Source organism: Glandiceps talaboti, chromosome 21 (genome assembly GCF_964340395.1).
Source record: "Glandiceps talaboti chromosome 21, keGlaTala1.1, whole genome shotgun sequence".
NCBI lineage: Eukaryota > Metazoa > Hemichordata > Enteropneusta > Spengelidae > Glandiceps > Glandiceps talaboti.
In genome coordinates, this window is record NC_135569.1 from 4,631,540 (window position 1) to 4,645,449 (window position 13,910).

At 35.7% G+C, this 13,910-nt stretch overlaps 1 protein-coding gene across 1 annotated transcript in view; it reads left to right on the plus strand.

Moving 5' to 3' along the window:
* Nucleotides 1–11,866, plus strand: part of LOC144451726 (uncharacterized) — a 34,812-nt gene extending 22,946 nt beyond the window's left edge. The window contains exons 10-12 of the mRNA XM_078142630.1: nt 3,391–3,585; nt 6,540–6,649; nt 8,600–11,866. Of these exons, the coding sequence (XP_077998756.1) occupies nt 3,391–3,585; nt 6,540–6,649; nt 8,600–11,583 (3,289 nt within the window). The 3' untranslated portion in view covers nt 11,584–11,866. The remainder of the gene's footprint in view (nt 1–3,390; nt 3,586–6,539; nt 6,650–8,599) is intronic.
* Nucleotides 11,867–13,910: the final 2,044 nt, after the last annotated feature.

The following is a 13,910-nucleotide window of genomic DNA, read 5'->3' on the forward strand; positions in this document are numbered from 1 at the left end:
AAATTGGTCATTAACTTTGGAAGTTTTGTATCTAGAGACGTCATTCAAATGTGTAACCACTCATAGAGTTAATTGGACTATTTTGACTTCTGACCTTGAACTTCATCTTCAAGGTCAAATTTGAGATTTGTTAAGCAACTTCAAATGTTCTGTATAGGGTCTCCATTTAAATTGTCTACACTGATATTATAAGGGGTAACCTCTCTGGTAGGATTGTAGGCCCGTATCATATCAAACATCTATTAACAGAACAATACATCTTGTGTTGTGGGGGGACTATGTCATCAATTAACTTCACGATACATCTTGTGTTGGGGGCTATGTCTTCAAACACAGAAGAATTGTTATGTACTATGACTGTTCTTGAATAGAATATTAGCCCACAAGTGACAGTGATCTTATGCAAAGAGTTGTCACCAGAAAACTATTATTACACTCATACAAAAATGTAAAAATTATTTTCTAAATATGACTGTCTTTTTGCCTGCCTTATAAAGCACAAATAATCTGGTTCAGTAGTGCTGTAGATATTGTGAAATGTATGTATGTATGTATGTATGTATGTATGTATGTATGTATGTATGTATGTATGTATGTATGTATGTATGTATGTATGTATGTATGTATGTATGTATGTATGTATGTATGTATGTATGTATGTATGTATGTATGTATGTATGTCTCTGTATTTATTTATATATATATATATGTATATATATATGTGACTGTGTGTGTATATATATAAATGACTTCAAGTTATCAAACTGTACAGTTGTGCTAAAGTGCGATTGGTGCTATTGTCTCACATTGTTAAATCAGAAAATGTATTACTCTGTGACATGTTACATCAGTAAAAATAATGAAATGAATAATTAACATTTGCACTTTTTAACATTGATTTTTTTTTTAAAAGGGCAGATATCATGCTTTTCATGTAACACTAAGACAATTTGTAATCAGTCTGACCTCAATTTCAAAAATTTGTACAACGACCTCTGTTTGTTTTATTTGAAGTCAGAGAATCGGTTGGAGTTTTCTTGAACAAGGTAACAGCAAAAGTTAAAAGATTTTTATTTCTGAGGCACATAGTACATTAACAAAGCTACATATCATGGTAGCTATTAGTTGCCTTGTTTGTCTTGATCATAAAACTGAGTAGAAAGGAAATCCATCACCAATACTGTCTACTTTGTGTGTGGGAGGATTTCCTTGAAAGGGTCTACTTAATATCTACCCCCTCACAGCCTCACTGATCGTGGGAGGCTCCATTCAAAGGATGTACTTAAAATTTACCCCTCACTGGTCTGTGGGCGTAAAGGTGCTCTTGTCTAGTTCCTGCCTTGCATTGAATACCGTTGAAATAAGCTGAATGACTAGATTGATTTAGTTGCATGTGTGTAGTTGTCAGGGTATGATGTTCTCAGTTCGTACCATGCTAAGCTTAGACACAGTAGAGGAACTGTGGCTGAGAGAATTGTTAATGGTGACGGGTCATTGAGAACAGGTATTTTACTACATCTATATGCCTAATCTGTGATCAGAACTACTTTGTCAGGTCAGTTGACTATTTTACAGTTCTTTTAAAGGGTAATGTTTCAGTCCCGGATCATCAAATTAGTGTTATCTTATCAGTGGCGCCATAAAGGATTACATAGGATTATTATTGTTGTTCTGAACCAACTTTTTCTATAACTTTGCCAAACAAAGATTTTTCACAACTCGATTTTAATCCTAATCTGAAGTGAGCTTTTAAGAGATTTCTGGATGAAAATGTGGATAGATATATTCACTAGTATTAGTTTCTAAGTTTGTCTTCAAGTTACAAGAAAATGGAGAAACTGTTCATGATTTATCTCAGGGGGATACTGTTAAACTAACTGACCATCCACGATATAGGTATGCCAGAATGAGACAAACAAACTCAGTAGGTTGATCCAATGCAGCTGAGTAAGTGTGTACTTCTTGGTGTTTATAGCTGATACCTCTAAAGTTATAGTGTAACTTCAAAAAAGTCAGTCACTACTGTTGTAAATATGAAGACAAACTTGGAAACCAATACTAGCAATCTACCAGCATCTATGTAAACATGTTCATTTGTGAATAGAATTGTAAGTCAAGGTCAGTCTCCTTTGACTTTAAATTAAGTTATTCTGTATCAGGATTAGCAGTCGGTAGTTCATGGGTTCGAATCCCATTGGAGATGGGAGTTTTCTGTGACTGACCCAAACCCAGTATGAGTGATCTACAGGCTCGATGGGTAGACTGTAACACTCAGCCATGTCTCACTGACAAGACAAGTGTAAATTCCAAGGCAATCCTGGAGTAATGACTTGAACAGTCAGAACAATTACTCAACAATGAGCCCACATATGCAATGTTTTGCTAGGCCTTGGTGACTTTTGAATAGCCTATTGACTGACTGGGAAAGCCTTGACAGTTCCTCGCGACGTGATATAGAGTGTGCAACATAGCCATGTCATGTAGTCCCAAACCCGAATGGAATACTGTAGTAAAAAGTGTGGCTGTGATTATGTGTGTATTCATCTGCCTAAATAGAATATCACTGGAAGCAATGCCAAGCACAAGAATAATTTTAAATAAAACAAGTTATTCTGTATTATATAAGATTCAAGTCACAGTGGTTCTAATAGCTCATCATATCAGTGTGCCCTCTAAGCCATTTGACATGCCACTGATGCACATAATTTCTAGTGATGTACCAAAATTTACTGCCCCCTATTTCTTACTATGTGGTCACTCACAAGAAATGCAATTTTTTTATCATTTTCATTCACAACAACAAAATTTTGCTATCATTAGAGGGCACACTGTAACTCGTACATTATGCAGGTTTGTCTGGTAATCTGTTGAAAGTGTATTGTATTCCACTGACAATATGTCTTTCAATTCCTGGATTACTGACCTTGTAGTTTATTTTTATCATTTTATTAAAAAATCTTCAGACAGACACGAAATTATTAATCTTAATATCAAATTGAATAATTTTACGAAATAAGAATAAAGATGAAAGTTTATTTTGTTTGGCTTCATATATGAGTGTTGAAAACGTGAGATTGACTGCTTTTATGTTTAATTTTATTGTCATTTGGACTGGCTTAAGGCCAAGCAATGAATGATTAACCAAATGCGTTCACAATGGGAGACATGCTGCCTCATTGCATTGTCATTTGGACTGGCTTAGGGCCAAGCAATGAATAACTGACTAAGTGTGTAGGTGGCTTAGTACAAAACATAACAAACATTTCATCTGTCAGCGTTCAAAGTTAAGAGATCGAGATATGTTCAGTAAACGAAACCTCCTTCCCACAGGTACTGCCTCTTTATTGAGTGGATCAGTCCTTATATGTAACGAATGTAATCTTTTCACAGAGCTGATAACTACTGGTGGCGTGGTCAGAACAGATGGACTCGGCAGATTGGTCAGTTTCCTCGGAATGTTGTGGTATCATCTTCAGGAGCATTAGGACCTAAGGATATCAGTCGGCCATTAAAGCATAGTTTTATCCATACTGGTCATGGTGATATAGCTGGAGATTCGTGGGGATATGCAGATCATATTGATGAGTAAGTTGTCTTTTAGAAAAGTACACCTCTCTATATTCCAGTGTTTTGTTTAGGGTGGTAAGTAGATAAGTTTCTATCAGTGTGTAGGCAGACAGATTTCAATATGAGTGAGACACATTCTACATTTCAATATGAGTGAGACACATTCTACATTTCAATATGAGTGAGACATATTGTACATTTCAATATGAGTGAGACAAACTGTACATTTCAATATGAGTGAGACACATTCTACATTTCAATATGAGTGAGACACATTCTACATTTCAATATGAGTGAGACATATTGTACATTTCAATATGAGTGAGACAAACTGTACATTTCAATATGAGTGAGACACATTCTACATTTCAATATGAGTGAGACACATTCTACATTCAATATGAGTGAGACACATTCTACATTTCAATATGAGTGAGACACATTGTACATTTCAATGAGTGAGACTGTACATTTCAATATGAGTGAGACACATTCTACATTTCAATATGAGTGAGACACATTCTACATTTCAATGTGAGTGAGACACATTCTACATTTCAATATGAGTGAGACTACATTTCAATATGAGTGAGACACATTCTACATTTCAATATGAGTGAGACACATTCTACATTTCAGTATGAGTGAGACACATTGTACATTTCAATATGAGTGAGACACATTCTACATTTCAATATGAGTGAGACACATTCTACATTTCAATATGAGTGGGACACATTCTACATTTCAATATGAGTGAGACACATTCTACATTTCAATATGAGTGAGACACATTGTACATTTCAATATGAGTGAGACACATTCTACATTTCAATATGAGTGAGACACATTGTACATTTCAATATGAGTGAGACACATTCTACATTTCAATATGAGTGAGACACATTCTACATTTCAATGAGTGAGACACAGTGTACATTTCAATATGAGTGAGACACATTCTACATTTCAATATGAGTGAGACACATTCTACATTTCAATATGAGTGAGACACACTACATTTCAATATGAGTGAGACACATTCTACATTTCAATATGAGTGAGACACATTCTACATTCAATATGAGTGAGACACATTCTACATTTCAATATGAGTGAGACACATTCTACATTTCAATATGATTGAGACACATTGTACATTTCAATGAGTGAGACACATTCTACATTTCAATATGAGTGAGACACATTGTACATTTCAATATGAGTGAGACACATTCTACATTTTAATATGAGTGAGACACATTCTACATTTCAATATGAGTGTGACACATTCTACATTTCAATAAGTGAGACGCATTGTACATTTCAATATGAGTGAGACACATTCTACATTTTAATATGAGTGAGACACATTCTACATTTCAATATGAGTGTGACACATTCTACATTTCAATGAGTGAGACACATTCTACATTTCAATATGAGTGAGACACATTGTACATTTCAATATGATTGTGACACATTGTACATTTCAATGAGTGAGACACATTCTACATTTCAATATGAGTGAGACACATTCTACATTACAATGAGTGAGACACATTCCACATTACAATGAGTGTGACACATTCTACATTTCAATATGAGTGAGACACATTCTACATTACAATGAGTGAGACACATTCCACATTTCAATATGAGTGAGACACATTGTACATTTCAGTTTGAGTGAGACATTCTACATTTCAATATGAGTGAGACACATTGTACATTTCAATATGAGTGAGACACATTCTACATTTCAATGAGTGAGACAGTGTACATTTCAATATGAGTGAGACACATTGTACATTTCAATATGAGTGAGACACATTGTACATTTCAATATGAGTGAGACACATTCTACATTTCAATGAGTGAGACACAGTGTACATTTCAATATGAGTGAGACACATTGTACATTTCAATATGAGTGAGACACATTGTACATTTCAATATGAGTGAGACACATTCTACATTTCAATATGAGTGAGACACATTCTACATTTCAATATGAGTGAGACACATTCTACATTTCAATAAGTGAGACACATTCTACATTTCAATATGAGTGAGACACATTCTACATTTCAATATGAGTGTGACACATTCTACATTTCAATATGAGTGAGACACATTCTACATTTCACTTGTTATTTTATGAGAAAACAGGCAGAGCAGTTTATGACATTATTTTACCCAGAATGCAGTATGATAGCTAATTTAGTGTTGGAGCATGTTTCAGTTTGTTTTACAAGGGTAGTTATGTTTTAGCAGCATCAACAATTATCATAAACTTCGCATATATCAACCAATTTCTATACACAACTAAGGTTCATTAATTATATTACCCAGAATGCAGTATGATAGCTAATTTGTTGGAGCATGTTTCAGTTTGTTTTACAAGGGTAGTTAGGTTTTTAACAGCAACAACAATTATCATACACTATACATATATCAACCTATTTCTGTACACAATTAAGATTCAGTAATTATAATTTTAATTTTTTTTAAATGCTTATAGTAAAATACTCAATGTTGTTAATTTCTAAGTTATGTTTGATAGTCTTTGTTGTATTTTTACCTCATTATTATAATTTTTCCAATATATATTATAAATTTATTATTTATTTTTGCAGACCTTGTCACTTTTCATGCAGTGTTTATCCTATGCTAACAATAGCACTTGAAAAATTTGATATGATATATTTGCATATGGCAATTTGCATGATAATGGATATTCAAATGTTATCATCATATGATCATTTGCATAATAATGGATATTTAAATGTTGTCATTCCTATTGGTTTATATAAACAACAACAAAGGAACTTGTTTGCATAAATTAATAATGCCACAATTCAAATAGCTGTTGACTATTAAACCAAAAAACACATAATATGATTTTATTGAGACCCAGTTTTTTTTTGTTTGTGCATCTCTAAAATATGTTTCTGTTTTTTCTCTGGTAGAATGTACCTGCAGAACCCAATGCAGCCTGGTGACAAATACGGAGAGATTGGCAGCGTGTCTGAGATAGAGTCTGGTGTTGTAGTTACAAGTAATAATAGCAAACGCAAAGGTAAGACTGACATAGTTATATTTATAGGTCTTCTACACTAGCTGCAACTAGAACGTTTTTTTTTCATGAAATAAGAAAAGATATATTCAGTAAAATTTGGTCAGTTACTGATAAAAATGCATTATATCTGTTAATAGTTAGTTAAGGCTATGTTCATCCAATGTTAGGTGAAGTTCTCCTCCAGCAATTTCCATTCTCATCTGTCTCTTGCCTTTCTACTCCATGTTGCCGTATTCATGTATGTAGTTATTTCATCTCTCCATCTCCTTGTTTGTTTTCCTCTTTTTCTTTTCCTAGTCATTGGTTGCCATTCTGTGAGTTTATTGGTCAACCTGGTGTCTTGCTTTCTTGTATCTGTTAATTAGTGGTCAAATATTATCTGTATGTAGTTTAGCGGCAAGTTTAAATGTTAAACCATTCTACTATAATAATGTTTAAGTCAATATCTGCCTTGTATGACGTTAAAAATCATCTTCTGACATTGATGCAAAACTTAATTATCTTAACAAAGCTTTCACCAGGTATTCATCATGGCTTCATCAGTGTTTTCTGGTGGGTACCTGGTGAAAGCTTTGGTAAGCTAATTAAATTTCGGTGCAATACAAGTTAAATCCATTAACTTAGACTGAACTTTTGAAAAGATGAGCTTTCATCATCGTGGTATTTGCACTGCAATACAATACTGAAAACATTATTGCATACTTGTATGCAAATGATATGCAAATGATATGTAAATGAATATGCTGTCATTCATTGTACACAAAATCATGTGAATGCAGTGAATAATTTTTACAGCATTTTGCTGTCGTGGATAAACATAGTAACAGATACTCCAAACTGTGTAAGCGCCAATGTGGGTAGTCAGGGGTATTTGCAACCATACCTGCATTGTTTTATGCTGTAACCTAACTACCAGGAACCCTTGTAAAACAAACTGAAACATGCTCCAACAAATTAGCTATCATACTGCATTCTGGGTAATATAATTACTGAACCTTAGTTGTGTATAGAAATTGGTTGATATATGTGAAGTTTATGATAATTGTTGCTGCTGCTAAAAACCTAACTCCCCTTGTAAAACAAACTGAAACATGCTCCAACACTAAATTAGCTATCACACTGCATTCTGGGTAAAATAATGTCATAAACTGCTCTGCCTGTTTTCTCATAAAATAACAACTCCCAGTACTCGTAAAAGTACAATGTCAGAGAAGACTGCAAGTACTCATTCAAATACCCTAAGTATACCACACTTACACTCACGTGTCATGGGGTTCTGTCATAGTACTCACATAGTATTCCAACTTATGTGCTCAGGCGAGCGGTATCGTTCGATCAAATCAGGTTCTAATCACACATTGTTTAGCTTTTAATATCCAACTGCAGTCCGCATTCTTAATGAATCAATTTAAGTTCTCTGTTGACGCATCAATCTTGTGTTAGGAGTCCTCTACAGAATATTGTTTTTGTAAATTTTTCATTACACGCAAAATCAATGCACATTTCATTATATATGTATCAGTATATATATGACAATAAAACACATATCATATCATATCACACATTGTCTCATGGGAGTCAGCAGACATGCATATTCAATAACAGTATATAAACATTCATGACTTCAAAGTTCATATTACCTTCAAATAAAATTATACTTTACTTGTCAATTGCATGTAATGTAAGTGATGCAAAATCATGAAATGACTCTCCAGAACCCCAAATATTTTTTTATTTAAAAATATATATATTTACACATTATTTTTAAGTTACACTACGAAAATGTTGCAATGTCGCTTAAAACAAAGAGAACAGTAAGACTAGTGATAATACCGGTACCCTTTTTTTTCTGCTGTGATGTTCTGCTTTAAAAGTTGCCATTAATCACTGAAGAGTTTTATTGAATCAATACTTTCATTAAATATTGTTTTGTTTTACTATTTGTTATAGGAACTGCTAGTATCAGAAGTGCAACAGAAGAAAGTCGATACAGTAAGGAGACTTCTGAGAGTGGGATAAAACGGTCCAACTCCTTCCCATCAACTCCTTCACCCCAGTCACCTTCAAACGACGGTATCAAAGTTGGTGGTTCTGTGTTCTATGTAAAGCCAGTTACAAGCCAGAAGCATCAAGAGAAAGAAGATGGCGATGACACAGAGATGTTAGTTGATTTAAGTCATTCTGATAATCAACACAATATGGAGTACATTGAGAAGAAACCAGCTGTGGATGGATGCTCTCTTCTTGATGAAAGTTTGCTGTCTCCTTCACAAACGCTCCTTCCCAAGGCGATATCACCAGAATCTAGTCAACAGTCCGGAAGGTACTACAGTCAGGTGCCTGCAGGAAAGAGTCGAATGACGTACGATGATTGTCAGTCATCAGATACTCAACAAGTGCCATTACAGAGATTTTACAGCAAAGTGCCAGATGGACAGACATTTTCTTCTGACATTGTTGAAGCAAAAAATGTTGTGCCGAGATTGTATGATCAAGTTGCCGAGGAAACAAGTAAAGACTTCAAGACAGTGAATGTTATAAAAACAGACAGGACAGTACCACGACGTTATGATGCTGTTGCTGACGGCAACGCTTCCATTATTCCTACATCAGAGTGTGTTAAAACATCACCAGTGATTCCTAGATATTATGATAAAGTACCAGACGAGACAAGCACTGCCAAAACTTATTTACCACAAAGTAGGTTGTATGATGACGCTACGTCGGAATTTCCTCCTCAAATAAAGACACCAGCAGCTGTGAAGTTCGGGGTTCCGTCTGTCGGACCTGCGATTCCGACACCACTGTATGACTCAGTGAGTGAAGAGGATACACTGCACCAATCTGATAATAAAAGAGAAGAATACACAAGATTTTATGATAAGACACCAGGTGGAAAGACACAGAGTAAAGATTGGGTCACTTTCAGTCCCAACCAATTAGGATCAAAATCTCAAGCCAAGAACCAATCAGTGGCTGGCTACCCAGATGGTTTAAAGTCTAGCCAATTAGGATCAAAATCTCAGACCAAGAACCAATCAGTGGCTGGCTACCCAGATGGTTTAAAGACTAGCCAATTAACAACTCATAGTAAGTCACAGACTGTCCAATCAGACTTTAACATACAGACTGGTGTCTTCCAATCACAGCAATTACCGCAAGTGCCCATAGCAGCTCCAAATCGCTATGACGATGTCGTTGTTGACAGTCCTACAGAATATGGAGCCATTCCTAAGAAAAATATAACTAAAGCTAAGGACACACGGTATGATGATGTCTCGGTGAGCAAAACTCCATTTGGCGATGGCATATTGATTCCAGAAAAGGTTGAACCAAAACCTGTGAAAACTAAAGAAAAATCACCTCAGAACAGTGGTGCTACTGTGGTAATTCCACAAACAGCGACAACTGTGAAACCAAAGTCAGCACCAAATAACGGACAACCAAAACAACATCAGAAGCCTACAAGGAGTGAAGAGAAGTCAAAAGGAACGACAAAGTCACAGTCGTCAATCCAGTCACAGCGACCACATGGCCAAGAACAAAAACAATTAGCACTGCTACGTTTGTCAGATAAAGAATTCAAACAATTGGAAGAAACGGTCACAAAACTGAAACATGTACCAAGAACTGATGAAGCAAGAAGATATATAGCTGTACAGACTAAATCACCCAGAAATCACGACGACCAAACGTCATGTGACACGGCACCTCTCATAACGCCTAAAAAAGAAGTCAGACCAAAACCTGCACGGCCACCAGGTCCAACAAAAGAGAGACAATCCTACGACAAAAACGGACCTGACTTTGCTGCTGTTGCAAGGACAGTGCCACCACATCGAGAGAAAGAAGATTGGAGAGAACACTTTGAATGGATGGAATTTCCAAAAAAGAAAAACAAAGGTGAAAAGGGTAAACAAGATAGTACTGTTGATGATGGACCTAATCTGATTGAATTTAGTGACTCAGAAGGTCCTGATTCACCGATTGAGGAGAAACCTAAGTTACCCCCAAGAGTGCCTCTGATGAAAGAACCAGTGAAAGGTGGTCACGGACGTAGACATCGCCCACGTGAAGAGTACAGATCTGATCCAACTCAAGCACGCAGCTCAGCCTTATCGCCACCTGAGTCACCTCTTACAAACAGCATGCCCTTCAACCCTTTCTCTATGACAGATTTACGTCAGGAAGAAGTACCCCCAGTACCCCCTAGGCAGCCGTTAATGCATCCACCAGAACGAAGCAGCTCAGTTGAAGAGGATGCAAAACCATACATTTACCCAATTCTGGTAGATGGTGAGAAAGTGAGTAGCACTCACTACTTTTTGATTCCTGCTAAGCCACATCATCAAGATGGTAAACACCATGGCAGCCCTCCCCAAGAGGAGTTTGTGAACATGTCCAGTCCACCGAGGTCACCCAATAAAACAGACGCACCGCAGCTTGCACCAAATATGGCAGAGATAAAACCGTTCATGAGAGATGGGACTGAACTTACTGGCAAGAGAATTGGAACGCATAATCCAGCAGTATCAAATCCGTTACTGAAAGAACTGACTGACAAAGGCAAAGATCAGAACTGGTCGTACAAACCGCTAGACTTGACATCCTTGAAGCCAATACTACCACAGGAAGACACATCAGATTGGAGTACACACGGAACTGTAGATTTCAGCATCAAGGACACGCAGACTTCACCCAGAGACAAAGTATACCTCGTCCAAGATCAAGTTCATGGAGTCACATTGGACGAGTGCCATGCTGCGTTGGAGAGGAATATGTGGGTCGTCACAAAAGCCGTCAATTACTTAAAAACTGAGCAACTATTTAGATTAGGGTTGGCATCACGAGAGAAATGTGAGAAACTTTTGAAAACTTTTAATTGGAATTTGGAGTTAGCAGGATCGGTGTTGTTGGATGAGTATGCAAGCTAATGATGCGAACACAGATGAATACAAATCTAAAAATATTCACATACAGATGTTAAATATGACAGTGATCAGATATAGTCTGATGAATACACAGTCTAACAATGCTTATTTTGTGTCCAAACAATCATATGTTGTCTGACGAATACACAATCTAATAATAGTAAGATAATTTCACATATTATCAAATCAGGTGTTCTAGGTGTGCTTATAATGAGTCCCTAGGTGACAATATATTAGTATTAACGAAGTTTACTGTGATGTCATAGCAGTGAAACACATATTACATGGTCATGGTATTGTACACATGTAGTGTATGATGTCATGGTATTGTGCATACACATGTAGTGTATGATGTCATGGTATTGTATATACACATGTAGTGTATGATGTCATGGTATTGTGCATACACATGTAGTGTATGATGTCATGGTATTGTACACATGTAGTGTATGATGTCATGGTATTGTGCATACACATGTAGTGTATGATGTCATGGTATTGTACACATGTAGTGTATGATGTCATGGTATTGTGCATACACATGTAGTGTATGATGTCATGGTATTGTACACATGTAGTGTATGATGTCATGGTATTGTACACATGTAGTGTATGATGTCATGGTATTGTATATACACATGTAGTGTATGATGTCATGGTATTGTACACATGTAGTGTATGATGTCATGGTATTGTGCATACACATGTAGTGTATGATGTCATGGTATTGTACACATGTAGTGTATGATGTCATGGTATTGTGCATACACATGTAGTGTATGATGTCATGGTATTGTGCATACACATGTAGTGTATGATGTCATGGTATTGTACACATGTAGTGTATGATGTCATGGTATTGTGCATACACATGTAGTGTATGATGTCATGGTATTGTATATACACATGTAGTGTATGATGTCATGGTATTGTATTATACACATGTAGTGTATGATGTCATGGTATTGTACACATGTAGTATATGATGTCATGGTATTGTACACATGTAGTGTATGATGTCGTGGTATTGTACACATGTAGTATATGATGTCATAGTACTGTACACATGTATTGTATGATGTCATGGTATTGTACACATGTAGTGCACGATGTCATGGTATTGTACACATGTAGTGTATGATGTCATGGTATTGTATATACACATGTAGTGTATGATGTCATGGTATTGTATTATACACTTGTAGTGTATGATGTCATTGTATTGTACACATGTAGTGTATGATGTCATAGTAATGTACACATGTAGTGTATGATGTCATGGTATTGTATATACACATGTAGTGTATGATGTCATGGTATTGTACACATGTAGTGTATGATGTCATGGTATTGTACACATGTAGTGTATGATGTCATGGTATTGTACACACACGTAGCATATGTTACATATATTTTATAATGAAAGGCAGTCAACAATGATGGATAATTTACCACTTTGAAAGTTTAATCTTATAAGCCCTAATGGGCTTCTAGAAATCTGTAAAATTATACCTTAAAAAAAGAAGATTTGGCTTTCTAGGCTTAAGATTATCTCTGTGTCAGTGACTTATTCCACCCAAATTTTGTTTATAATTGTTGAAATGGACCAAAGTGGCACTCAGAAGGTTTAGAATTGTGAACTACCCAAGCATACCAAATTGTGTGCCTATTATTCAGACAGTCGATAGTTAAAGTACAGTTCCATGCAGTTTCAAGGATTTAACGTGATATTTTTTGGACAATTAGATACTATTTTCCAATATTTTTCTCCACTAAGCCAAGGGAAGTACGAGCCCTTATTTTTCACTACAATTTGCTAGAGAAGTAGTGACAACCCTGAGGTCATGAGTATTTTCCATCTGAATGAAGAAAAATATTGGGAAATAATAAAGTTATACCATCAGCCAGTAAAAACAAAATCGGGGAAAGTAATGGGCATTTTGATTCATATTTCGAACACAGCAGAATCAGTAACGTAGTCATGCATTGTTGTGATGTAGAATGACCAGAGTATATATTCCATATATTTTAAACCTGGCTTGTGCATGGTATAATCGTCTTTATCGCTGAGGAGAAAATAACAGATGTTTTCCCCAAAAGTATTCAGTTAAATCCATTACATGTTAACTGCCAAGGAGATATACTAAATACTGCAAATTTTGACAGTTTTTTTTTCCTGTAGTTTGTTGTTGTTATTGATAAACAGCACTATTACATAACCTTGCACTTAATTGTTACTATGTTAATTAGCCAAAATGAATATTAAAAACCTACTTTCTCAAAAATCACTTCATAGCATCCTGGTTTAGGACTGGGTCTAAGGATAGAGG